Source organism: Arvicola amphibius, chromosome 13, assembly GCF_903992535.2.
Source record: "Arvicola amphibius chromosome 13, mArvAmp1.2, whole genome shotgun sequence".
Lineage (NCBI taxonomy): Eukaryota > Metazoa > Chordata > Mammalia > Rodentia > Cricetidae > Arvicola > Arvicola amphibius.
The window spans coordinates 60,473,023-60,496,930 of NC_052059.1; the positions used below are offsets into that span (position 1 = coordinate 60,473,023).

Sequence of the window (23,908 nt, forward strand, 5' to 3'; positions counted from 1 at the left end):
GCAGCAGTTACCTCCCAGATCTGGAAAGGGATGAGGTTCGACGTGCCCAGTATTTCCACGATTAGAAACACGTGCCCAGTTCCTCCTCTGAGTGGTGGAAGCAGCCAGGCACCCCTTGTCCAGCCTATCACAGAGCTAAATGTGGTCACACCCTCTCCGGCCACTGGGACCGTATCCCAGCAGCCTCATGGGCACCCTGCAGGGCTGTGCACACAGATACCTTGTCCTTCTGCCACAGAAGCAGGGGTTGTTGGCCAGAGAACGGCAGAGAAGTGCATGCCCCGGCCTAAGGTGAGACCGTGACACCAGCCTTCCTGGCACCCCACTCACCCTGGCCAGGTGGAATTTATAGCTGGTTCAGACGGCTGGATGCTCCATCCCAGAAAGGTGCTTATTTTGAAGTTCTGGAGAGGAACAGGGTGTTCTGGTTGCTACAGAGTGACGTCACTGCTTCCCTTTTTCAAAAAGCAGCTGTCTGCTTATTGCCTTGCATCTTTTTCTTTTCTGTCCTGGCTTTCACCTTCCTCCCGTCTGCTCCTCTCTGCCTCTTTTTCTGCCTCATTTGCCTTACTTCCCCTTTGCTCCCTACACCGGTTCTCATACTCTCTCTACTTCACCATCTCTCTTTATCGAAGCCTCTGGTACACCCACTCATCCCCTACCTCCTCTCCTTTCTGTCTGTCTTTCTGTCTGTCTTCCTTCCTTCCTTCCTTCCTTTTTTCCTTTCTTTGAGATGAGGTCTCCTTATATAATCATAGCTACCCCAGAACTCAGTATATAAAATGGGCTGGCCTCAGATTTGCCTCTGTCTTTGCCTCTGCCTCCTAAGTGCTGGGATTACAGGTATGTGCCCCACCCAGTCGTTCCCTCTTCCCCTTCTACACGACACTGTTTTCACTTCCCTAAAAAGATGAGGAGAAGCCTACTTCTGGCAATATTAAACATAAATAAGCTTTCCCAAGCTGCCTCCAGTTCTGTCCTGATTAAGAAACTCAAACTAAGCCGGGCATGATGGCCTATAACTGAAACAGTGGCACTCTTGAGGCTGAAGTGAGTTCAAAGTCAACCTGAACTACATAGGAAAAATACTTTTAAAAAAAAAGTCACAGAGGACTAGAAAGATGGCTCACGAGGACCTCAGCTCCCATCCCCACAGCATCCATGTAAAAAGCCAGAGGTAAATGTGTAGTCCCAGCGCCGGAGGCAAAGACAGGAGGATCTGGGGCTCGCCTGGTGGGCCAGTTTAGCCAGTTGGTAAGCTCCAGTTTCGGCGAGAGACCCTACGCCAAAAAGTAGGGGGGAAACAATAAAGACATCTACCTGATGTTGGCCCCTCACCCTCATGCGTATACATGTTTCCTCACACATGTGCGCATATACAGGGTCACACACATTCATGCATCAAGAGAGAGAGACGGAGAGAGAGACAGAGAGAGAGAGAGAGAGAGAGAGAGAGAGAGAGAGAGAGAGAGAGAGAGAGAGAGAGAGAGAGAGAGAGAGAAGCTGTGGTGGGGCACACCTGTAGTCTCCTCACTTGGGAGGTGCAGACAGGAGGATCAGCAGTTCAGAGCCAGCCTGGACTACATGAGACTGTATCTCAAAACACATACATATACACATAAATGCAAATGGGGTTCCCCAAGCTCAGAGGGAATGTGAGGTTGTGATGTAAGGGCAGAAATTCAAGTCACTCACAGCAAAGGGCTTCTGAGGATCAGCCTGGGTGTTCTCTGTTTCAGTATGCTACTTCCTGCTGCTCATGGTGTCACCTGGATTGGGGCCAAGCCGGTATCTTTGGGTGACGGACTCAGTGCCAAGGGGTACTACAGCAGAGAGCATGGGTACCTCCAGCAGGAGCTGAGGAGGCAGGTGACAGGAAAGGAATGATTAGGGGATGATGAAACACCCAGGCTGGGCCTTAGCCAAAGGACCGCAGGAGCCATCCCATCGTGCTTTTGCCACTCAATAGCTGGGGTATTATTTACTAGTATAAACAAGGTTCTGGGTCCCTTAAGATTATTCTTCGGCTAGAAATATGCATCTGGGGAGTGGGGCACAGACCTGCAGACCTACCTATAGAGTAGAGCATTGGCTACATATCTGGTCCATTTATCTCAAAACAAGCCATGGAGCCCTCTCTCCAAATAGCCTCATCCCCGTTTGCACCTGTCAGCCTGGATGGACAGCTTCAGGGCCAGCAGCCGGTTTGACAGGGTGGAGATTGAAGACCGTGTTTGTGGCTTCCGGAGAATGGTATAGAATGACCCTTTGATCAACAGGAAGCCAGAGTCCACATCCAGAGGCATGGCACACTTGAAAATAGCTTCTTAGTGCTGGGTAAGAATGGCCTGTGCCTTGTCAGCTTTCTTCTGGGGAAGAGAAGTGGTCAGCCTACACACACCCCGATCTGCCCAGCAGTCACCAGCCCTGTTTCATAGGATTGTTCCTTCATGCAGAAAAACTGTGATACTCTTTGGGCAGCACAGTGAAGTCCCAGCATTTGGGAGGCAGAGACAGGAGGATTTGGCAGGAGTTTGAGGCCAGCCTGGTCTACAGAGCTAGTTCCAGGACATCAAAGGCTACACAAAGAAACCTTGTCTCCAAAAAACAAAACTGCTTCACTCAGAACGTGCTCCCGGATCTCATTAGCTACTGGCTAGCAGGGTCACTAATGACTGTGTCAATGGATGGCTTCTCTGCTGGCCCTGAGGAGGGCAGCAGCAGCTCTCTGTGGGGCGTTCCCTCTGAGCAGAGGGAAGCATAGGAAGTAGCCATCTGTTTCACTGCACTCCCATTTCTGGAGGCTGAGGCACCATTGAGCATCTTGGCTTCTGGTCCAGTCTTCCGTCCACTAGCTCCACAGCCCCTGCTCCATCCTAAGGTCTCTTGTCCCATGTTTCTAGATAGCTTGGGTTCAAAGGCCCCAGAGTGGGTGATTTGTAGAGGACGAGCGTGAGAAAAGAAGAAACCAGTTGGGAGTTGAGAAGAAGCAGGCATGAAGGGAGCAGAATTGGGAAGACAGGAAGAAGTACCAGGGGTCAGTCAGACAAGGCAACAGTGCGTGGCATGGCCTGGGGTGTGATGTGGCCTCTCTTGTAAAGAATGTGTGTGTGTGTGTGTGTGTGTGTGTGTGTGTGTGTGTGTGTGCCTTTATCCATTGATCCATCCCACTGGCCTGATACAACCGCTTTTAAACCCACTCTATGGAGCTGGAGAGATGGCACCTGGGCTGATTCCTCGCACCCATGTCAGGCAGCGCACAACTTCCTGTACCACCCCCTTTTCCAGCTGCTTAAGTTGGCCTCTGGCTGCTCTGCCAGAATGTTCCTGAGAAAATCACATCGCGCCAGCCTTCATTTTCAGTGGGTCTAGGACTTAGTGTATGGGAGGCGAATGCTCTGCCATGAATTAGAGCTGTAGCCCTCTTTACTCTTTTGAGATAGGGTCTCACCGAGTTGCCCAGGCTGGCCTCGAACCCATCCTTGTAGCCCGTGCAGGCTTTGAACTGGCGTCCTTCGGCCTCGTCTCCCATGTAGCTGGGATTACAGACCTGTAGCACCAAGTCTGGCTCATGTTCTCTTTTTGAGTTTATGTTTATAAACATTTTTTTTAAATTAACCAACTAAAGTTTCAGACAGTACACACAGATTACAAGATATCTTCGTAGGATGCAGTGGACTGTTTTCAAACACAGAGCAGAAACAGTAGCTGTGTGTACTTCAAGTTATGAAGTCCTGTTGAAGTTAAAACTGCCACATCTCTCTGAGGGAATATTCCTATCTCCTTCCCTCTAAGTTTCTAATCCATTCCCCTCCTGACCTCTTCACTCCTTACGCTAGCTATTCTGAGTTCTACTTACTCGTTGTGCCCTCGCCCAACACTCAAACTTGCTCGGTCTTCCTCTGACCGGAAGTGAGAGTGACAGGCATACCCCTGACTGTATATTCTGAGGAATCCCAAAGCAATATCACAGTTCCCTAATCTATTTTTAGGACATTCTAAATGAAGATTAGTTTATTCTACTGACCACTGTGTTTTATTTCAAAGGGTCTCAAGAGGTGAATTTTAAATTGCCTCTTTTATCTATAGTTTATAATCTATCAATGACTCCACCCCCTACAAATTCTCCCTGTCTGCCCTAAACCTCATGTGTCCTTCCCCCTACCGAATTAAGCCTAGAGAAATCACAGAATGGGTTCTGTCAAAACGTGTCTCTTTCTTCCTCTCACTTGAGGAACGAAATCAGTCACAGGGCCCTTGAAATCATCCCTTGGGTGTTTGTTTTCCTCAGCACTAGGGACCGAATCCAGGGACTCCCATAGGCAAAGAACCACTCTACCGTTGAGCCCCAGCCTCGGCCTCTTGGCTTTCCCTCTTAACTCCTCTCATGACCTTTGATAAATAAGGAGACCCACAAAACAACGGGGACAAGCTAGGCATGGAGGTGCACACTTGTAATCCCAGCACTGCGAGATGGAGGCAGGAGGATCGGCAGTTCAGATTTTCCACAGCTCCATATAGAGTTGGAGGCCAGCTTAGGATGTTTGAAACCCTGTCTCCAAACAGACAAGCAAGGGGATAAAGAACAAAGAGATCATGCCTGGGATCATCTTGGTATCTTGTATCCACTTGCCTTGCTAGAAGTTGGACCTGTGGTCTTTGTTTTTGTTTTGCTTGGGGGCGAGGTTGTCCATGTGAACCAGAAGCTATCTGGAATGGGGGGGGGGGGATTTGGAGGAGCCCAGTGGGATTAGATGGAGGAGGACTGTTGTCCCATGCTGTGGGTTTCTCTCAGAAGAAGGAAGCCACTCTTGTTGATGGAAGGACAGTCACCCAGAGAGGAAGAGCAGAGGGTATTGCCCTATTTGTGGGGTCCCAGCTTGGTTGGGCAACCAGAAGAGCTGGAATGTCATCTTGCCATACGAAAGTGTACCAACTGCATTAGTGCACTGCTGACCTCAGCTTCCACGTTTAGAGAGACCTCCTCTTCCTGTTGGACTCTGGAGCCTGGGTGTACGTTGCCCCGTTGCTCCCTATAGTGTTTCTGTTTTGGTGCTGGGGTTTGACCCCAGGGCACATGGTAAGTGCACACTCCACCACTGAACCACACCCCAGCTCCACCCAGTTGCTCTCTGAAAGCTTTTCTTGTGGAAGCCAGGTCCTGCTTTCTGCTGTTCCCGCACAGTGTCTGTCCCTGGGTTCCTCTTTAACTGCTCCTTTGTTAAATCACCACAATCTCATGTGGCTTCAGACTGCATAGGTTTGTAGTAGTTTCTCATTGGCCACCAGCCTGCAAATAATGACCTGGAGACTTGTTATTTTATGAAAGCTTGACCTTAGCTTAGGCTTGTCTCAACTAGCTCTTATAACTTAAATTAACCCATATTTTTAATCAGTCTTCTGCCATGTGGCATTAGCCCACTTTCCTCTTGCACCTTCTGTCCCCTCTCATGTCTCCTAACTTCTTGTGTATCCCTAGGTTCCTCCTCTTCTTTCTCTTCCCGGAAATCCCGACTCTACTTCCTGCCTAGCCATTGTCTGTTCAGCTTCTTATCACGCCAATCACAGCAGCATATTTCCACACAATGTACAGATACCCCACAACATATATTTCCACACAGTGTACAGATACCCCACAACATATTTCCACACAGTGTACAGATACCCCACAACATATTTCCACACAGTGTACAGATACCCCACAACATATTTTCACACAGTGTACAAATACCCCACAACATAATTTGTTGTCTTATGGTCTTGGAGGTCAGAAGTCCTAAACTCAAGTGTCCGCGAGGCCGCATCCCTAGAGACTCTAAGAAGTTGTTTTAATTTCTAGGGTCCTCCTGCATTCCTTGCCTCATGGACCCTTTTGCCTTCTCCTTCCCTCCTTCCCCTCCCCTTCTCCGTATTCCATTCCTCCCTCATTTCCATCATCAACTCTTTTTTTTTGCAGCTTTCATCTTCCTCTTTTTTCATTTATTTTTATTTTATGTGCATTGGTGTTTTTCCTACATGCATGTCTGTATTGAGGGCATCGGATCCCCTGGAACAGGGATTGCAGACAGCTGTAAGCTGTCATGTGGGTGCTGGGAATTGAACTCAGGTCCTCTGGAAGAGTGGCCAGTGCTCTTAACTATTGAGCCAACTCTCTAGTCCTCTTGTCTCCCTCTTGTTAGGACTCTTATAATTACATTTGGGCTTATTCAGATAAACCAAAATAAGCTCTGTGTCTGCAGATCCTTAACTGAATCACAATTGCAAGTTTCATTCTCAGTATTTACACATCCTACAGATTAGAATGCTGCCATCTTTTGGATGGCTATCATTCTGACTTCCTAGGAGCTACCTCTTCAATGCAAAGGAAGTAAAGGAGAGACTTCTGTGTTACCTAAGCATCCAAGTGTGAGGGGAGGCTAAGCATGCTTTCTCTGCCAGGAACAAAGTGACTGTTTTCTGGTTTGGAGTTGTTTTTCTTACCAGCACTGGGAATTGGACCTAGGACCCTGTGAATGCTAGTTAAACACTCTTTCACTGAGCTGTATCCCTTAAAACAGTGGTTCTCAACATGTGGGTCATGAGCCCTTAGGGGGTCACGTATCAGATATTCTGCATATTAAACATTTACATTATGATTCATAACAGTAGCAAATTTACAGTTATGAAGTAGCAATGAAAATAATCTTATGGTTCAGGGAGTCACCACATTAGTAAAGTCACAGCATTAGGAAGATTGAGAACCCCTGCCCTAGAGACTCCCCCACTTTCTTCCTCTCAGACAGGACCTTATTCAGTTACACAAGCTGGCCTTGAACTCAAGACTCACCAACAAAGCTGGTCTTCTCGATGGTTTGTCTTTTCATCTTTTTCCTTTTCAATTTTAATTCAGGAAACAGAGAGAGAGAGAGAGAGAGAGAGAGAGAGAGAGAGAGAGAGAGAGAGAGAGAGAGAGAGAGAGAGAATCAGATAAGCCTGGAGTTCCATGGAGCTCCAGAGTCCAGCAACCCCTCAGAATAGGCTACCATGGACAAGAACTAGAGTTTTCCATTGCCTTTTCTAGTTAGACCAAAGCTACAAAGTTCCCCTTGCTGGAGCCCCTGCCACAGGAAGCCCTGGGTTGGCCCAGGATGGATACTCGCTGAGTCCCATAGTAGCTCTGTTCTCAACACATTGTTTGTGCTCACCTTTTTCATTTGGTTTTGAGTTTTGGAGCAAATGTTGAGGGAGGTAGTGAAGACAAAAATCTCTCTAGTTCAGGCTGACCTGGAACTCACTAAGCAGCCAAAGCTAGACTCAGACTCGTGTCAGCCGGCCTCAGCCTTCTGAGTGCTAGGATGACAGGCACATAGAACGAGGTCTAGCTTTCTCTGGCTCATTTGCATACTAGTATACCTGGCCATGGTAGACCCTGTATGGAGAGGTGGTGGATGGGTAGGAACTGCTATGTTTCGGGCTATAGTGCAACTGGTCACATCTCCATGTGGCTTTCCTGAAGTCACTAGCTTCCAGGTGGGCAGAATTCAGGCTGTCGTTGCACAGGGACAGAGAGAACAGAGTTATTGGCAGCAGGAAGGGGTGCTGGATGGCAGATGGGCTGCATCAGGCCTCCTCTGCAGGAAGGCCTTGGCCAACACCCAGCCAGTACTGCCTTCACTCTCTGACCTTTCCTCTCTGGTTGAGGCTCAAGTTTCAGCTGTTGTGAGGGAAGCTGTTGGCTGTACCAGGAGACTCAAAGTTCCTCTCTTCTCTCAGTCACGTGCTGTGAAGGGTAGGCCTTGGACCTGCAGCATTGTTCTGAGAGATTAGGGGCACAGGCAGTCTGCCCAACCCTGTTCCTCAGCAGCTGTCTTACTTCTCAACGGTTAAACATTAGTCAGGGTCTGAGTTCTCCTGCAGGCTGGCGGTAACAGAAGACACTAGCAAGACTACACGACAAAACACCTGCCCTTCAGTCACCTCAGCCTCCCTGAGTCTTGTAAAGAGGATTTTATGTTTTCTGTCCCAGCACGTAGGGAACGATTCCCCTCTTCACAGGAGGCACTCCTGTGGGTTTACCCTGCTCTTCCTTCCCCTCCAGTACTTCCTGTCATCTCCCGCCACCTTCACGGCCCTTGGTGGAAAATAGTTTTGTTCTGGGGAGGCTGAGGGGTCAAGGCGCAAGCCCTTACTTTGTAAATCCTTACCCATCCCTTAGCCCTGGGTGTTTTCTAGTCTTCTTTGTAAAAGCCAGTCTCCTTCACCCTTTAGTCACGGCTGCTGTTGCTGCCTGGATTGCTGGGTATGGGACACCTGGCCTTGTACCCAGCGTTTCTCAGGGCCCTGGGGAGAAGATGAGGTCACGGGCAAGTTGTTGAGAGTGATTCGGGTTGGATTGTCACCAGGCACGTGATCCTGAAATCCTTACTGAATTGAGTAAGATATCCAAACGTGTATTTATCAAGCTCTCTGTCCATCTGGAACATTCAAGTATTTACAAAATGTTCTCCCTGTTCAGGCTCTTAAAATCCTTCTTCCAGGAACATGTTTTGATTCTTCAGCTACGGTAACAACCTAACTAATAGCTCTTGCGTGAGGGATCAAGAGTTTCTACTCTCAAAAGTCAGCCTTTCCCTTACTCTTCCAACTCTATGAAAACAACTAGGGATTGACTCCCTGATTAATGAAATTCTAAGGGAATAGGGGAGAATGGTATGTGCTATGGAATTCAGAGAGAGATTGGAGAACGAATGGATCATGGCATTTTTTTCCTTTATTAAATATTTGTTGTGTATCTGCTATTTGTAAGCACTGATAATATGCTTGGGAGTTAAAGATGTAAAAAAGATTTAAAAAACAAATTATATATATTACATATATAATATTTTATATTTATATATAATTTATATTTATATATTATAATATATAATTTATATATTTTTAAGACAGAATTTTAACTGCAGCCCTGGCTAACCCAGGGCTTAATATGTACTTAATATGTACTCTAGTGTAGCCTTGAACTCAGAGCAGTCCTCCTGCCTCAGATAACTTTAATATGAATAGGTACCACAATGAGATATAAGCAAAGTGTAGGACTGCTCCCTCCAGGAAGGACAAACCTTGTACCTTGTCTGTAAGATGTGGCTGCTATAGCTTACTGTGCGGGCGTGTTGTCGGGAATCAATAAAATGACAAAGTACCAGAACAGGTAGATCAGGGAAGGTGTCCAAGGCCCTAAACAATCAGGGAAGAAGATCACAGATAGCTAGTAATGCAGGACCTTCCTGCATTGTTGACACGTGCCCAAGGACCTAGCGCAGTTAGAACGCACTTGCGGACAAGGTGTCGCTGTTACTCAGCCTTCAAGTGAGCCATGAAAGGCAGCCGTGGTCTCTTGCTTTCACAGTGCTGTGGGCAACTTCTGAGCACTAGAGACTGCCCTGACCACTATTTCAGGAAAAGGAGAGCCAGGAAAATTCTTTTCCCCTTTATTCTCAACCAATTGTTTGCAACAATCTGGAAATTAAGAATCATGCTTTAGCCAGGCGTGGTTGTGCACACCTTTAATCCCAGCACCCGGGAAGCAGAGGCAGGCGGATCTCCGTGAGGTCGAGGCCAGCCTGGTCTATGGAGCGAGTTCCAGGACAGCCAGGACTGTTTCACAGAGAAACCCTGTCTCGGGAAAAATAGATTAGATAGGTAGATAGATAGATAGATAGATAGATAGATAGATAGATAGATAGAAACATTTTCATCCCAGTCCAGAGAAACCACCTGATCAACAGTTTGTCTCTATTGTTTTCTGATTTTTAGGCAGAAAGATGACAAATGCCTAGAGCTTACCTTTCTCTTTGGTTAAAATTATATTCTTCTGTATATATAAAAAATTATATGCCACCATGTCCAGATCTTTGCAAGTTTGGGGGTCTTGGAGGGGTCAGTTGATAAGAGTTTAGTGTTTTGAAACAGGGTGTCATACTGTAGCCCAGGCTAGCCCAAACTCTTTATGTAACCCAGACTGGCCTCGAACTCTCAACAGTGCTTCTGTGTCCTCGCCCAGCCCAGACTACAGGCCTGGCCTCCATACTGCGTTTCTTTGTAGATAACTTTAGATATATAATCAGCCCAAACTGGCAGGACCTGAGCAGCCATCAGAATGGAAAAAAAACAACCTTGTAGCTAGATAAGAAATAAATAGCACCTAACAGTGAAAGCAAACTGTTAATATATAACAAAATGAGTAGATCTCAGTGTAAGAAGTCAGATCCAAAAGCCTACGTATTCTAGAATCCCTTTGTGTGACATTTCGGAGCAAAACTGAGATTAGTGGTCACCCGGGGTGGGGGAAGAGGACAAGTGTCCACAGGAGCAGGACACAAGCACACTTTTAGAATGCTGGGATGTCGAGTGTGATCATGGTTAACAATTCATTTATCAAATCTCATCAAAATGTACTCTTTAAGAAGGTGGATTTTGAGGTGGGTGTGGTGGTACAAACCTGTACCTCAGATACTTCAAGAGGAAGCTAAGGCAGGAGGGCACAAATTCTTTGTTGTTGCTGCTTGTTGCTTGTTGCTGTTAGGTGAATTTTGTACTTTAATGACCTAAGTAACAAAAGTCCTTAACCTTCTGTTGCCCCAAAACCTGACTCAGTAAGGCAATAGTGGCTCGACGTTCCCCATGAACAGATAATAACTGGAATCCGAAGTCCATTCTGTACCCTGATCGTGAACAAGTCTCCTGAGTCAGTGCCCACACGTCCTTGCCTATCTGGCTTCTAGCCCTGGACCGGGAACGAATGCTCTGACCAAGCTCTAATTTGGGGCATGTAATCCCCATTGCAACCTATTAACCCAGCCAAAGTTTCTGGTCACTGGGGCTGTGGGTGTGCGGTCGGGAGGCAGTGTGTCCTGCAGACTCTGAGGGCGTATCTGGTGTTGTCATTTCAGTGCTGCTGACTTGGGTCAACTGCTCCAGTGTCCGCTGGGCCACCCGGGTTCAAGACATCTTCACAGCTGGGAAGCTCCTGGCCCTGGCCCTGATCATTATCATGGGCGTTGTGCAGATATGCAAAGGTAATGTCGTGGGGACCACAGGGCTCTGCACAACTCCTCACCCACCCTTTTGCCTGGAAGCATCCGGAGGTCTCCTGGCTGTGACTTAGACTGACTTCTGTTGTCCATTTGCTTGACAAAGGAGAAGAGAAATTGTTTTCAGGGTTAGGGATGCCCCACCTCCACTCCCAAATGCCATCTTGCAAAGATCCATCCCTCCACACTTTCCTCACGACAGCTAAGCAAGGGCCCCAGATCGCTGGACTCAGTTGCCCTTTTGGCACAACCCCAGGGAAGAAGTTTTTTTACATTTTCTGTTGTGCTTTCTTAATATCTTAAAATGAAGACCAGAAGAGGAGAATCTTATGCATTTCAATATTGCTCATAATCTCCGGGGGAAAGAGCTCCGCATTCTTGAGGCCTCTGCCAACATTTCCCATTGGATTTGATCTGTATTTGGTTTCCATGGGACCCGCAGCACTGTGGGGCTCTGCACAGTGGCGTCACTGCCTCTTGGAGAAAGTGAGATGACAAACGGGAGCGCCTCCTGCCTGCCTCCCAGCTCTAAAGGCAGAGTGGAGGCCCTGCAGACTACGTCTGTGCTCGATGCCCCCCTGATCGCGTTCATCAGCGGCATTAAGCCCTTTGCAGGAGGCCATACTGTTTCCAGGAATCTAGGCTTAGGAAACATTGTCCTGCCTGTTCAAAGATGATAAAGTCTTCCTAACCCAATCTCAGTTCTTTCTCCTGCTCACACAAATCTCCTCATTTCCTGTCCTAATGCTGAGCTGCAGTTGTCTAAATAACACAGCCAATTACTGTGTTTTATCCCAGCCCTTTTTGGTCAGCAGCTATGGGTATCTGTGGTGTAGGGTGTGTGTGTGTGTGTGTGTGTGTGTGTGTGTGTGTGTGTGTGTATGCGCGCACACATGTGCGCATGTGTGTGTACGTGTGTGTACGTGTGTGCGTGTGCTCAAACCTAGGAGAATCAAACCTGGGCCCTGTAAAGGTCCAGCCAGTGCTCTGAACTCTCCAGACCAATGCCAGTATTTTGAGGGTCCACAGTATTCAGAAACTGTGGTAAATTCTGGGAAGGCAGTTTAAAGGCTCTTTACTGAAGGACCCTGAAGGAGACCAGATATCCCTTAGAAAGTGATGGGCAAAAAAAAAAAAAAAGTGATGGGCTATTTGCAAAGCAAGCAAAACATGCTTTGACTGACAGGGTGCTGGAGTTCTGTGTGAACTTGCATTTGACTGACAGTTGTTCCTTATGCTTTCTTCATAAAAACACAAATCTTATGTCAAGGAAAGTCGTCAAAAGACTGCCGTTGATGCTAAACATGAACCTTCCTTCCAATAACATTGCCTTTTAAAAAAAGGACAGTCTGCCAGGCATAGTGGCCCATACCATCCCAGCACTGGGAGGCAGAGGCAGGAGGATATCTTTGAGTACAAGGTCAGCCTGGTCTACAAAGCAAGTTCCAGGACAGCCAGCACAGTTACAGAGAAACCATCTCAAAAAAAAAAAAATGAAATAAAATAAAAATAATAAAGGACATTCTGAGATGTGCTTTGAACCTGAACCCTTGTTTGGACGCATTCTTCTGAGTTGCTGGGGCCTGAGAAGTTCTGGGCCTGCATCTCCCCACTGCTCTTAGCTCTCCTCTCACACAGTGGGCTCACTGAGGGGCAGACAGGAAGCTGGCATATCCTCATAGGGGAGAGTGAGACAATGCATGAGGCGGCCACGGGCTGCTGAGCCTGGGCTCGTCTCTCTGAGTAGCCTCCTGCCTGTTGTATCCACAGGAGAATTCTTTTGGTTGGAGCCAAAGAATGCATTTGAGAATTTTCAAGAACCTGACATCGGCCTCATCGCCCTGGCTTTCCTCCAGGGCTCCTTTGCCTATGGAGGCTGGAACTTTCTTAATTACGTGACTGAGGAACTTGTGGATCCTTACAAGTGAGTCAAAGCGTCCGTCCAGGTCTTCTGGTGACCCTTAGGCCACACAGTGCCCATTGCTGGGAAAGGAAACACAAATCCCACATTCTTGCCCCGTCCTGGCTGCGTCCTGCTCTTTCAGGAAGCAATAGTTCATCTCCGGGGAAATCTGAACCACTTGCTGTCCACCTTGCTAAGAGAAGAGAAAGGGTCCTATGACTGTCCCAGGGCAAGTAGAGAATCAGAAAGCTGGGTCAGGCGGTGGTGGTACACACCTTTAATCTCAGCATGTGGGAGGCAGAGGGAGGTGGATCTCAGTGAGTTCAAGGCCAGCCTGGTCTACAGAGTGAGTTCCAAGACAGCTGGGACTACACAGAGAAACCCTGTCTTGAAAAACCAAAAAAGAAGAAAAAAAAGTCAGAAAGCAATACAGGCCAGTGTGACGGCTGTACGGAAGGAGCTGTCCTGAGAAGTCTTAGCATTGTATCTGTTCGGAGCCAGGCCCAGCCTCGTGTTTTAAGACAGCAGAAAGGGTGCACGGTCCAGATCTGAGTGATAAGAAGTGATAAGTAGCTAGCCTAAGCTGTTCTGTTTCCTCCAAATTTTCCTGCCCCACCTGAGTCAAAGCCTGCCTCCCAGAGAGAGGAAAGGCAAGCAGCTGCAAGTCTAGACTCCTGTGGTCCCCTAGCGGAACACAGTCCTACTCCGGGCTTCCCTCTCATCTCCTCTCCCTCTGCAGGAACCTTCCCAGAGCCATCTTCATCTCCATCCCACTGGTCACATTTGTGTATGTCTTTGCCAATGTCGCGTATGTCACTGCAATGTCCCCCCAGGAGCTGCTGGCCTCAAATGCAGTCGCTGTGGTAAGAAATGGTTCTGGGTCCCAGACCCAGAGCGCTGATGTAGATCTGCCTACTTAGCCCACTTGCTTTTCCCTGATCTGGCGCCCCATGACATTGGAAGTCATCCCACCTCCTCAGTCAGGGTCGAATCTACATGCGTCCCATGACAGGGTATCTTTAAGTGCCCAGGAGCAAACCTATGTCTGGGTTGGCCAAAACAGCTGTCATGGCTTTTGGTATTGAAATATCTAATGTTTTATAGAACAAGGTCACTGACTCCTGCTCTAGGGTACTCTAAGCATGCCGGTTATATAAGGAGACAGACTGCTCTTCACAGAGACAGATGCTTGCCCAAGACTACTGATTCTCTGTCCTTCTGTCCTTCTCTGGGAATCATGCAGACCAATGGCTCTCATCAGGGAAAAGTGGGTATTGAAGGGCCAAGGATGTAACTCAGTAGTAGAGTACTTGCCTAGCATGTGCAAGGCCCCATGTCCTGTCCTCAACACCACACACGTGTGTGTGTGCACACACATCCACACACGCGCGCGCGCGCGCGTGCACACCAGTAAATAATTCAGAAATCAGAGAGATTTATGCTCTTTGGGCAAACAGCTCACAGAGAAGGCCTAGGAGCCATGCTATCCCTTCACCTAGCTTCAGACCACACGCTCGTCACTTGCCTCATCATTGGAGATAAAGATGCTCCGCCGTCTCCTGTGGCTGCCTGCTTCTAAATCCTGCAGCTCCCCACACACAACACCAGGACATCTGTTCTAGATCTCACCTCCCAGACTCGTACCATGCGTCTGACTCAGAGACTCCAGAGAAGGCTGGTCCCCTAAACTGTATATATACACGTATATGTACATGAAGATGCGCCTACAAAGTCACAGCCACTTCTTTCTCAGCTAAGGAAACTAGCCAGTCTTTCCATTTTCCTACCAGCAGAATCTGCTTCTGTGAATTTAGAGACTCTGCCTCGGGTTCATTCCTCTTTCGCAGATGGGAAACTGAGGCTCAAAACTAACAAAGCCAGGGCTAAGAGAGAATTATCTCAGTGGTGGAACACTTGCCTAGCACAAGCCAGATCCTGCACTTGATCTGCAATGTGCGTGTGTGTGCCCGTGAGTATTGCATGCACGGGCGCGCATACGCATGCGTGCATGCACACACATGCATGTTATAAGCCTGTTCAAGGTGGTACTAGGATTTGAATCCAGATCTGATTCATAAGTGTGTCTCCGTGTACAGAGAATCCGTAGTGCACATACTGGACTTTCAGCACCTGGCTTCCAATCTCGGCCCCTCCGTTGCCCCTGTGTACGATCACTAAGTGCCTCATTTTCTTCATTTGTAACAGAGGATGAGTGTTAGTTCATTACTGTTATCACCGCCATACCCTGGCCCCCTCAGCTAATTAGCCCACAGCATGTGTTCCTGATGGGTAGCTGTCCCTAAAGCATGGTAGTCAGGACCCTGGCTCTCAGAGGATCAGCAGGGTTGATGGGAGACAGGCACTCCAGAAGTGAGGAGCAAGATGGGACAGGGACCTCACCTCTTTCTTGCCACTCGCTTCTTGTTTTCTTTCCCAGACTTTTGGAGAGAAGCTTCTGGGGGTCATGGCCTGGATCATGCCCATCTCTGTTGCCCTGTCCACATTTGGAGGAGTCAATGGCTCACTCTTCACCTCCTCCCGGTGAGTGCTTGCCCAGGGCATTTCTGGGCCATTTTTCTGTGTCCATTGTTCTGTGTGTATTTAATGGACTTGTCTGTCACCTGAGTGGTGGCTTTGCAGGAGTACGCATGTCAGTGTGTGTGCTGAGGGGGTCTGCTGCTCACAGAATGACCTATGTGGTATCCAGGTGGCAGTCCACCTTGCTTTGGCAGCAGGACAGTATCTTGACTACGTTCCTAGATTCCCTGTTCCCCCTTGTCTAGATGCAGGCTGCTACTGTCCAGAAAGAAACCCTCCTTTGAAAGGGACCAAGAAGGATTCCTATGCTTGAAGCCTCTGGATCTGGCCTCCCATGAATGTCTGGAGTCAGACTCCACGTGGGATGAGATCCCTCTGAGTGTTCCAAGGATGTAGGACTGCTCCCTACTCAAGAGGCCAGAAGGCTGGGTAGGGAAGAGCAGAAAGGAAACTTTTTCAATGAAAGCCAATAGCCACAAACCCTACCCAGAATTCCTTGGGAAGCCAGAAATATGAGTGGGCCCTGGAGGCTTGCCTCTGCCTATCCAGGGGTCAAGCCTTCCTTTATGGCCTTTTTTCATCTCTAGAATGGACTTCTGGGTGTACAGATGTCAAAGGGTCACCATTAGTGTGGCCCATAGGGTTTCTAGGGAGCACAGTCCTATTCCCAAGATGACTCTGGGCTCAGCTGTTTGCCAAGCCACCTGTCACATCCCAGAGAAGTTCTGTGAGAAGGCAGAGACTTCCAGGTTTTCAGGATCCAGAGTGTGGGTATCACCTGTGCCTGCAGAGGGCACACACTCACCCCTAGCAACCTCGTGTGCATGTTACACAGGAGCCGTGGCCACCGGGAGGCCCTAGCAGAGGGCGAGCAGTGGAAGAGCAGTGACCCCTGAGGCTCCCTGGGATCTGTTGGAGGACAGTGGCTGGCCACAGTCGCTTTAGTTTGGGGTTCGTCCCTCAGGCAGGCCACTCAGTGGTCTGCACGCATGCAGCATAGTCGTGTGTGCATGCAGGAGATGCCAAAGGTGTGGCCTCCCTCCCCAGGCCACCTCTGCTCACCTACCCCTTCTTCCCTCCCTCCCCTCTTTCATTCTTTTATGTCTCAGTTTGACTTGGATGGTCCTTGCTGAGCAAGCAGTGTGTGTGTGTGTGTGTGTGTGTGTGTGTGTGTGTGTGTGTGTGTGACGCACGCCATCATACTCCATCGTTCCCTAGCTTGTGAACCCGACATGGGGCTGGTAGGCCTGGACACTTGGTCCTGGCTGTATGTGGAGGAGGTTATGAATGAGAGCCTGGCCACGTGCATGATGTAACTCATAGAGCTCCCTAGGTTCAACCTAGTGCATGAGACTGTGCTGGCTGGAAAAGACCGTAGCATGGGAAAAGGGAGGGGCTGCATGTGTTTGCATGACATTAGAGAAGCTGGCCTGAATAGTTCATGGTGACAACTGCTCATGGGTGCCTGGAGTCACAGCAGCCCCCATACTTCTGAGCTGCCGCTGCTAGCGCCACTCCACCCTGTAAGCAGAGCATGGAGTGTCAGTGGTCTGCACCAGGAGTGGTGGCACACCTCTCTGATCTCAGCCCTCAGGAGGCCAGCCTGAGCCACACATAGCCAAAGCCTGGGCACCGGCACACTATCACCTTCCTGTCATCCACTGGGGGCCACTTGCCCTAGAGAAAAGTAAAAGTCGGAGACTCGGCAAGTAAAGAAACCTACCGCCAAGCCTGGTGACCTGAGTTTGACCCTGGGAACCCAACTCACAGGGTGGAAGGGGTCATTTGACCTCCACACGTATGCCATAGAGAGCAAACACACAAACAAATAAGTAAATAACAGAAATTGAAACTTTTGAAGAGAGCAGATTGTGAATGCTATCATGTAAAGGACTGCTGGCAGTTACAGGATGGGTTTTGGTGGCCAGTTGTCTTGTTTTGTTCTGTTTGGAAGAGGCATAAAGAGAGAGAGGGAAGGGCTGCTTTAATGTTACTCTCTGTGAGTCTATGTCTCTGTCTCTCTCTCTGTCTTCTCCACTATGTCCTTCCCCTCCTAAGGGTGTATAATCCCCCTCCCATTTTTTAGATTTTGTTTTAAAAATTACCTTTTAGGCCTGGAGAGATGGCTCAGTGGTTAAGAGCAATGGCTGCTCTTCCAGAGGACCTGAGTTCAAATTCTCAGCACCCACATGGTAGTCACAGCTGTCTGTAGTTCCCCAATGCACATAAGATAAAGTGAAATAAAAAAATTACCTTTTAATGTATGTGACTTTTGCCTGACTGTATGTCTGCTCATTGTGTGCATGCCTGGAACCCACAGAGTCAGAAAGGGTGCCAGGTCCCCTGGAACTGGAATTGCAAGTGGTTGTTAGCCACCATGTGGGTGCTGGGAGTTGAACTCAGGTCCTCTGCAAGAACAAGTGCTCTTAATCCAAGAGCCAGCCCTCCAGTCCCGTCCCCATCTGTGAGACAGGGGCTTATATAAGGCTAGTCTCAAACTAGAAATCCCCCCTTCAGGCTTGGTGTGCCAGGTTCGCAGGCTTGTGCCACCATGTGCAGCTCAGGATCTCAGTTTTGTATTCTGCACTTTTGCTTGCTCACAAAATCATTCTCTTCAGAAACATGATTTCAAGGGCTGAAGAGATGGCCCAGATTCAACTCCTAGCACCCACACGGCGGCTCAACCATCTGTAACGATCTGACTGCGTCTTCTGGCCCCCAACGGCATGGCGCACAGACATACATTTCAGACAAACACCCGCACACGTGAAATAAAATCTTAAAAAACTTGATTTTTTTTTCAACTTCATAATTTTCTATCTTACAGATATATCTTGATTTTTTTCTAGTCAGTCTCATAATTTTAAGCACTCAGGTCATTTGCAGTCTGACTCGGTGCCAGAGCGTTTGTGTGAGCCTTCCAGCACCTCTCCGTTGTTTCAGTTTGTTTTTAAGAAGTCTTCTTGGGAATAGAATGCGTAGTTCTGAGGGTATAAACTTTGAGTGCACAACGTTTCAGTGTGACTGCTAAGTTGACAGTTACGGGCACCGAAGAAGATACCTCAGAACTTCTACCAGCTACCGGCTCTCACAGGCTCCCACCTCCCCTTTCCCAGTCCACCCGTGGCCCCTCTCCGCTCACACAGAAGCAGCTGCTCTCTGAATAGAATGAGGATGTTTTTAAAGCGTTGCACGGGAAGCCCAGAGCTGTGTGCTGGGGAATCACTAGCCCTTAAGGGTGAGAAGGTCCTTATTTAAAGGAGAAATACGGTCAGGTAAAGGAACGAACTTTAATTCCAACATTCAAAAAAAGGAGGCGGCAGGAGGATCAGGGATTCAAGGCCTGTCTTGGCTACAGAGGAGTTCAGGGCCACTTGGCTGCATGAGAATGGGTCTCAAAGAACTCGAACCAAAAAAGAAGGGCAAAGAAGCTGTTCCTGGAGCCTTGAATCAGGGGAATGGATTCGGAGGGAGCCAGCCAGATCACACTCTCAGTCTCCACGTGCCCAGGCTCCGTCCACCTATCTCTTGGCTGCCTCTGGTCTGCCTGTGCCTGCGTTTGGGAACATGGGCCCTGTGGCTAATGGGCTGGAAAGTGCACACCCAAAGGCAGGTCCCCGCTCGTGGAGGGTGCTGGTGTGGGGGCCAAAGGTGGGTGTGAATGAGAGCGCCTTGGCTTAGTGGTCCACAGGCTACCCCAGGCTGACCGACTTTTCTCCTTGCCAGGCTGTTCTTTGCTGGAGCCAGAGAAGGCCACCTCCCCAGCGTGTTGGCCATGATCCATGTGAAGCGCTGCACCCCAATCCCAGCGCTGCTCTTCACAGTAAGGCCCCCTGCTGCTGCTGGCCTTGCACAGATCCTTCCCACGCCTTGTGGCTAGCCTGGGTTGGGACTCACACCATCTGCACACACATACCTGTCCCCCTTCTGGTCCAGCTCTGCATTGCAGTAGGCCCCAGCTGAGATAGCATGTGTGGCCGTTGCAATGCTTTGTGAAGGTCAGGGGATATAATTAGAGAAGATCTTAAACACCCACAACTCTCAGGCTGGCTCATTTTCCTTCTCCTGTCCTATGGAGTCAGACTGAAAAGACTTGGGATGCCACAGTCTCACAAAAACATGTCTCTGTCCCTGGCTTCACTGGCACCTGCCACCACAAGGGTACAGCGCTGAGCCTCTGCTTCAGCTGGTCATGCACACGCTCACCCTTCTCCCCTTCCACCACTTCCTGCCCTGGACCCTGCCAGCCTCTTGGAAGGGGCCATTGAAATAAACCTAGTTCAGGGCACACGTGATAAGAAAAGTCACAGACAGAGGAAAACTCTTGAATTGAAGGTGGGGGAAAGGCCGCTTTGAATGGGGAAGAAATGGTGTAAAAAGAACAGAAGCATTTAGAGCAGCAACCCTCAGCCATGGGTGGTGACCTCCTCAGGGGCCGCTTATTAGATCTCCTGCATTCAGACACTTGCATAACGGTAGCAAAACTACAGTTACGAAGTAGCAATGAAAATAGTTTTATGGTGGGGGGGGGGGTCACCACAACCTGAGGAACTGTATTAAAAGGGTATGACGTTAGGAAGATTGCAAACCGCTGCTCTAGAGAGTAAAGGAAGACCCAAAGACTTGTCCTCGTTACGTTTTTTGAATTAATTTTCTTTTCCTTCTGAATCTTGGATAAAACATTGCAAATTACTTTGAGCCAGACGTGGTGGCACACACCTTTAATCCCAACACCCAGAAGGCAGAGGCAGATAGATCTCTCTAAGTTTGAGGCCAGTCTGACTTACAGAGCAAGTTCTAAGACAACCAGGGCTACAAAGAGAGACCTTGTCTCAAAAAAGCCATAGAGATGCTCCTGGCAATAAAGGTATAGGCCGTCTGAGGCTATTCAAGGTGGCTGGGAAGTCCCTATCCCGAGATGTCCACTATAAACTAGCACACCTGGCCTGGAGGGGCAGACCATCCCCTAATATCTCACGTCACTCTCACCTCTCCAGTGCCTCTCCACGCTGCTGATGCTGGTCACCAGTGACATGTACACACTCATCAACTACGTGGGCTTCATCAACTACCTCTTCTACGGGGTAACAGTTGCAGGGCAGATAGTCCTTCGCTGGAAGAAGCCGGATATCCCCCGCCCCATCAAGGTGAGAGGACCTGCCTCGGAGCCCCTCCCTTCCTCTGCTGCATCCAGTGTGGGGCAGATTTTTGAATCATCGTGGCCGTGTGTGCATGAGATAGTCACTTCCTTACCTCACTCTTAAATCTTACACCCTGGGTGGGCCTTAGCCCTCCAATATCAGGGTTCGTTACATTATGTCCCAAAGTGAATCTCCTGCTGTCTGCTTGTATGCATTCTAACCGAGACCCATTCTAACTTGAGACCCATTTGGTGCATCCAGATGAGGCCTGGCCTGGAAGTAGATGTGAAGTAGACAGGAGCCAAACAGACCCAGGCCGTTTCTTTGCTCCCCCTCCAGGACCTCTGCAGGTGTACACTAACGCGCTCACCGGCTTCTCAGTCCCCTGGGCTTCTCTGGCTGCCACAGGCACTTATATGAGTCATGAGGTCTTATCTGACCTCACCTGGGAGGAAACTGAACAATAAAGGCCCTTACTTCCCTGCCTCCCTCCCCGATTTCACCAACATCTGTTGATAGAGCACCTATAAGAGCCCAAAGTGTGGGACACAGAGCTGAGTGAAGCTCCACCATTGCCCTCGAGGAGGATGAAGAAGAGAGAGGGTGCCCTCATCCTAAAGCCTCTAAAAGCCACATAACTCACAGTACTTCTGTCCCACAGATCAATCTGCTGTTTCCCATCATATATTTGCTGTTCTGGGCCTTCCTGCTGATCTTCAGCCTGTGGTCGGAGCCAGTGGTGTGTGGCATCGGCCTGGCTATCATGCTGACGGGAGTGCCTGTCTATTTCCTGGGTGTCTACTGGCAACACAAACCAAAGTGTTTCAATGACTTCATTGGTAAGTAGTGGCTAAAGAGAGGGCCTCTTGGGTAGACACAGAGCCGTCTAATGGGGGATCCCACCTTCACTTGAGTCCAGAGGGCTCCTCATTCAGGGCCAGGAATGACAGGTGTCTTCAAAGACCTCTAAGGAGAGAAGACCCGCTGGCATCCGCGGATAGACCTGGGGCAGCCTACCAGTCATCCACCAGCTCTGTACAGGCACTGACCCGGTTTCTGTATTGTTCCTTTCCACAGAGTCACTAACCCTAGTGAGTCAGAAGATGTGCGTGGTCGTGTATCCCCAGGTGGATGGGGACTCGGGGACAGGGGAAGCAACCAGTGAAATGGAGGAACAGCAGAAGCCCATCTTTCAGCCTACTCCTGTCAAGGACCAGGACTCAGAGGAACAGCCCTAGCCCTGAGGACTGCCGTCCCTTTAACTGACCACTCCCCACTTCATCCTCTCTGCCCTGCATCCCTGCCTACATCCCCCTAACACACACACATACACACACACACACACACACACACACACACACCTATACTTCTGTCAGGCAGGGCCAAGTCCTGGGTGTCCACAGTGACAAGTTCTAAACAAAGACACTGACCTTTGTACCCAAAGAACCCGCTTCCAGTCCCAAGGCCCACGGTCGAGGTCAGTGCACCAGGGTCGGCAGACACTCCAAGGGTTAGAGGAGACTGGAGGTGCCATGGGTACCCTGCAGGACTCTTCCTCCTGGGCCCATGCCCTTCCGGTGCCTCTAAGAAACCCGGGTTCACTGCTGCTTCTTCTCCCTAGTTCTGAGCCCAGGTGAAGCTTCAATTGGGAAGGAGGTAGCAGCACGGTGGGCTGGTTGGGGAAGGCAAAACAAACACAAATGTCACCACTCACCATCTTTTCTGGAGAGACTGAAATGCCTCTTCACTCACCGGGGACCCTGTACCTACCACTCCACTGCCCAGCCTAGGCCCCCTGCTGAGAAACTTCCCTTTCAGGATGCCTCCTCCCCACTGAGCTAAGGACCAAGAAGGAGGACCACCCTATCCCCAGCTCTAAGTCAAGCTTGTGGAATACATAAGGGTAGGCTCAGACTGCAGAAGCCAAGCCCTACCCCTGATCCTGCCCCTGCTTCTGCCTCCTGTCTCCTTGTGGTGCCAAAGCTCCCTGAAGCCAGAAAGGCTTCTTATGTTCAGTCGAATAGATATCTATCTCTCTCTTAAGGGCAAAGCGACTCAGCTACACCCCTCCGGCCCCCTGAGCATCCCAGCCGCTCCTCCCACCCACAGCACTGCCAGCCACCCTCATGCTTTTTCTCCCCTGGACCTTGGCTCAAAGACCAGGCAGAAAGGATCCCCAAGCCCTTCAGGCCTGAGATTCAGAGTCAAACCAGCCTTAAGTCATCTCTCCACCAAGAACTGAGCCTAAAAAATGCTCCCTAGTTCTACCCTTCAGGACAGACTTGGTGTTAAATGCCTCCCCTGGAAGGAAGGGTGCTTCCCCCTCCCCAGAGACGCTCAGCCCTCACCCTGGGGAGACCATGTTGCTGGGGGAGTGTTTTCTGAAGGCTGGTTCCTCTCCCCTCCCCCAACTCAAGTGATCCCACCCCCATCCTGCCATCCTGTTTGGGACAAGATGGAAGGGCAGTGACAGAATGCCACTCCCTTTGGAGAGCTCAGAAAAGTCCCTTCCACGAGAGCTACCGACCTGTGCTCTACGGGAAGGTAACAGTGTTTCCCTTGTCCTGGCAGCCTCTGTATCTGCTGTGCCAAGGACCCCATGCCCTATTCCATCTACTTAAACTGGAATACCCCAGGGCCTTTGCCTGGCCCGTCAGGTCCCCTGACTTCTCACCTAGCTCACCTGACCCCTAACTGGTGAGAGGCTGGGTTTGGGCTGATTATGGCCCTTCAGAGTGCAGTCCAGGCAGGCTGTGGGGCCTCAGGGGGACCAGGGACCATCCCTCCATCCCTTTCTTCTCATTCCTTCAGCCTCTACCCACCCCCTCCTTGAATTATTATCTTTTTTTTTTTAAGTGGATGCCTTACTTTTTTGGATAAATATTTTTGAACTTGGCATTTCTATTTCTTTTAAATTTTTTAATGTATGGTGGTTTCGGGGGGCAAAGCTAGTCCCTTAATAATCTGTCATGTCACTGAGTTCATTTAGCTCTTAAGTTTTCTTGGTTTGTTTTGTGGAGTGTTTTCAAGTAATAAAATTTTAAATGGAAATGAAGCAATGATGTTAGTCAGATGACCGCTGGCTGGTGGTGGCGTGTGCCTGCAGAGCAGGCAGAACTCAGAGTGTCGAGGCCAGCCTGGCCCGCAGTAAATCGAGTTCCAGGACAGTCTGGGCTACGTAGAGAAAACTGGTCTCAAATAAGAAAAAAAAAATCAGATGACTTCTGAATCAGAGTCAGTGGACGTTTTTACTTAATCCA

At 49.3% G+C, this 23,908-nt stretch overlaps 1 protein-coding gene across 1 annotated transcript; it reads left to right on the top strand.

Moving 5' to 3' along the window:
• Positions 1 to 245: 245 nt before the first annotated feature.
• Slc7a8 (solute carrier family 7 member 8) lies at positions 246 to 23,493 on the top strand. The gene is made up of 9 exons (XM_038310220.1): positions 246 to 291; positions 10,926 to 11,051; positions 12,837 to 12,990; positions 13,709 to 13,832; positions 15,407 to 15,510; positions 19,234 to 19,330; positions 20,505 to 20,654; positions 21,310 to 21,487; positions 21,726 to 23,493. Exons 2-9 carry the CDS (start codon positions 11,027 to 11,029, stop codon positions 21,884 to 21,886), a joined length of 993 nt encoding a protein of 330 aa, XP_038166148.1. The 5' UTR covers positions 246 to 291; positions 10,926 to 11,026; the 3' UTR covers positions 21,887 to 23,493.
• The last annotated feature ends 415 nt before the right edge of the window (positions 23,494 to 23,908 follow it).

Coding starts and splice junctions, on each gene's coding strand:
- Slc7a8 (XM_038310220.1), top strand. CDS start 11,027: ATGGGCGTTGTGCAGATATGCAAAG. Junction 20,655..21,309: donor ATATCCCCCGCCCCATCAAG/GTGAGAGGACCT, acceptor TCTGTCCCACAG/ATCAATCTGCTGTTTCCCAT. Junction 21,488..21,725: donor GTGTTTCAATGACTTCATTG/GTAAGTAGTGGC, acceptor TCCTTTCCACAG/AGTCACTAACCCTAGTGAGT.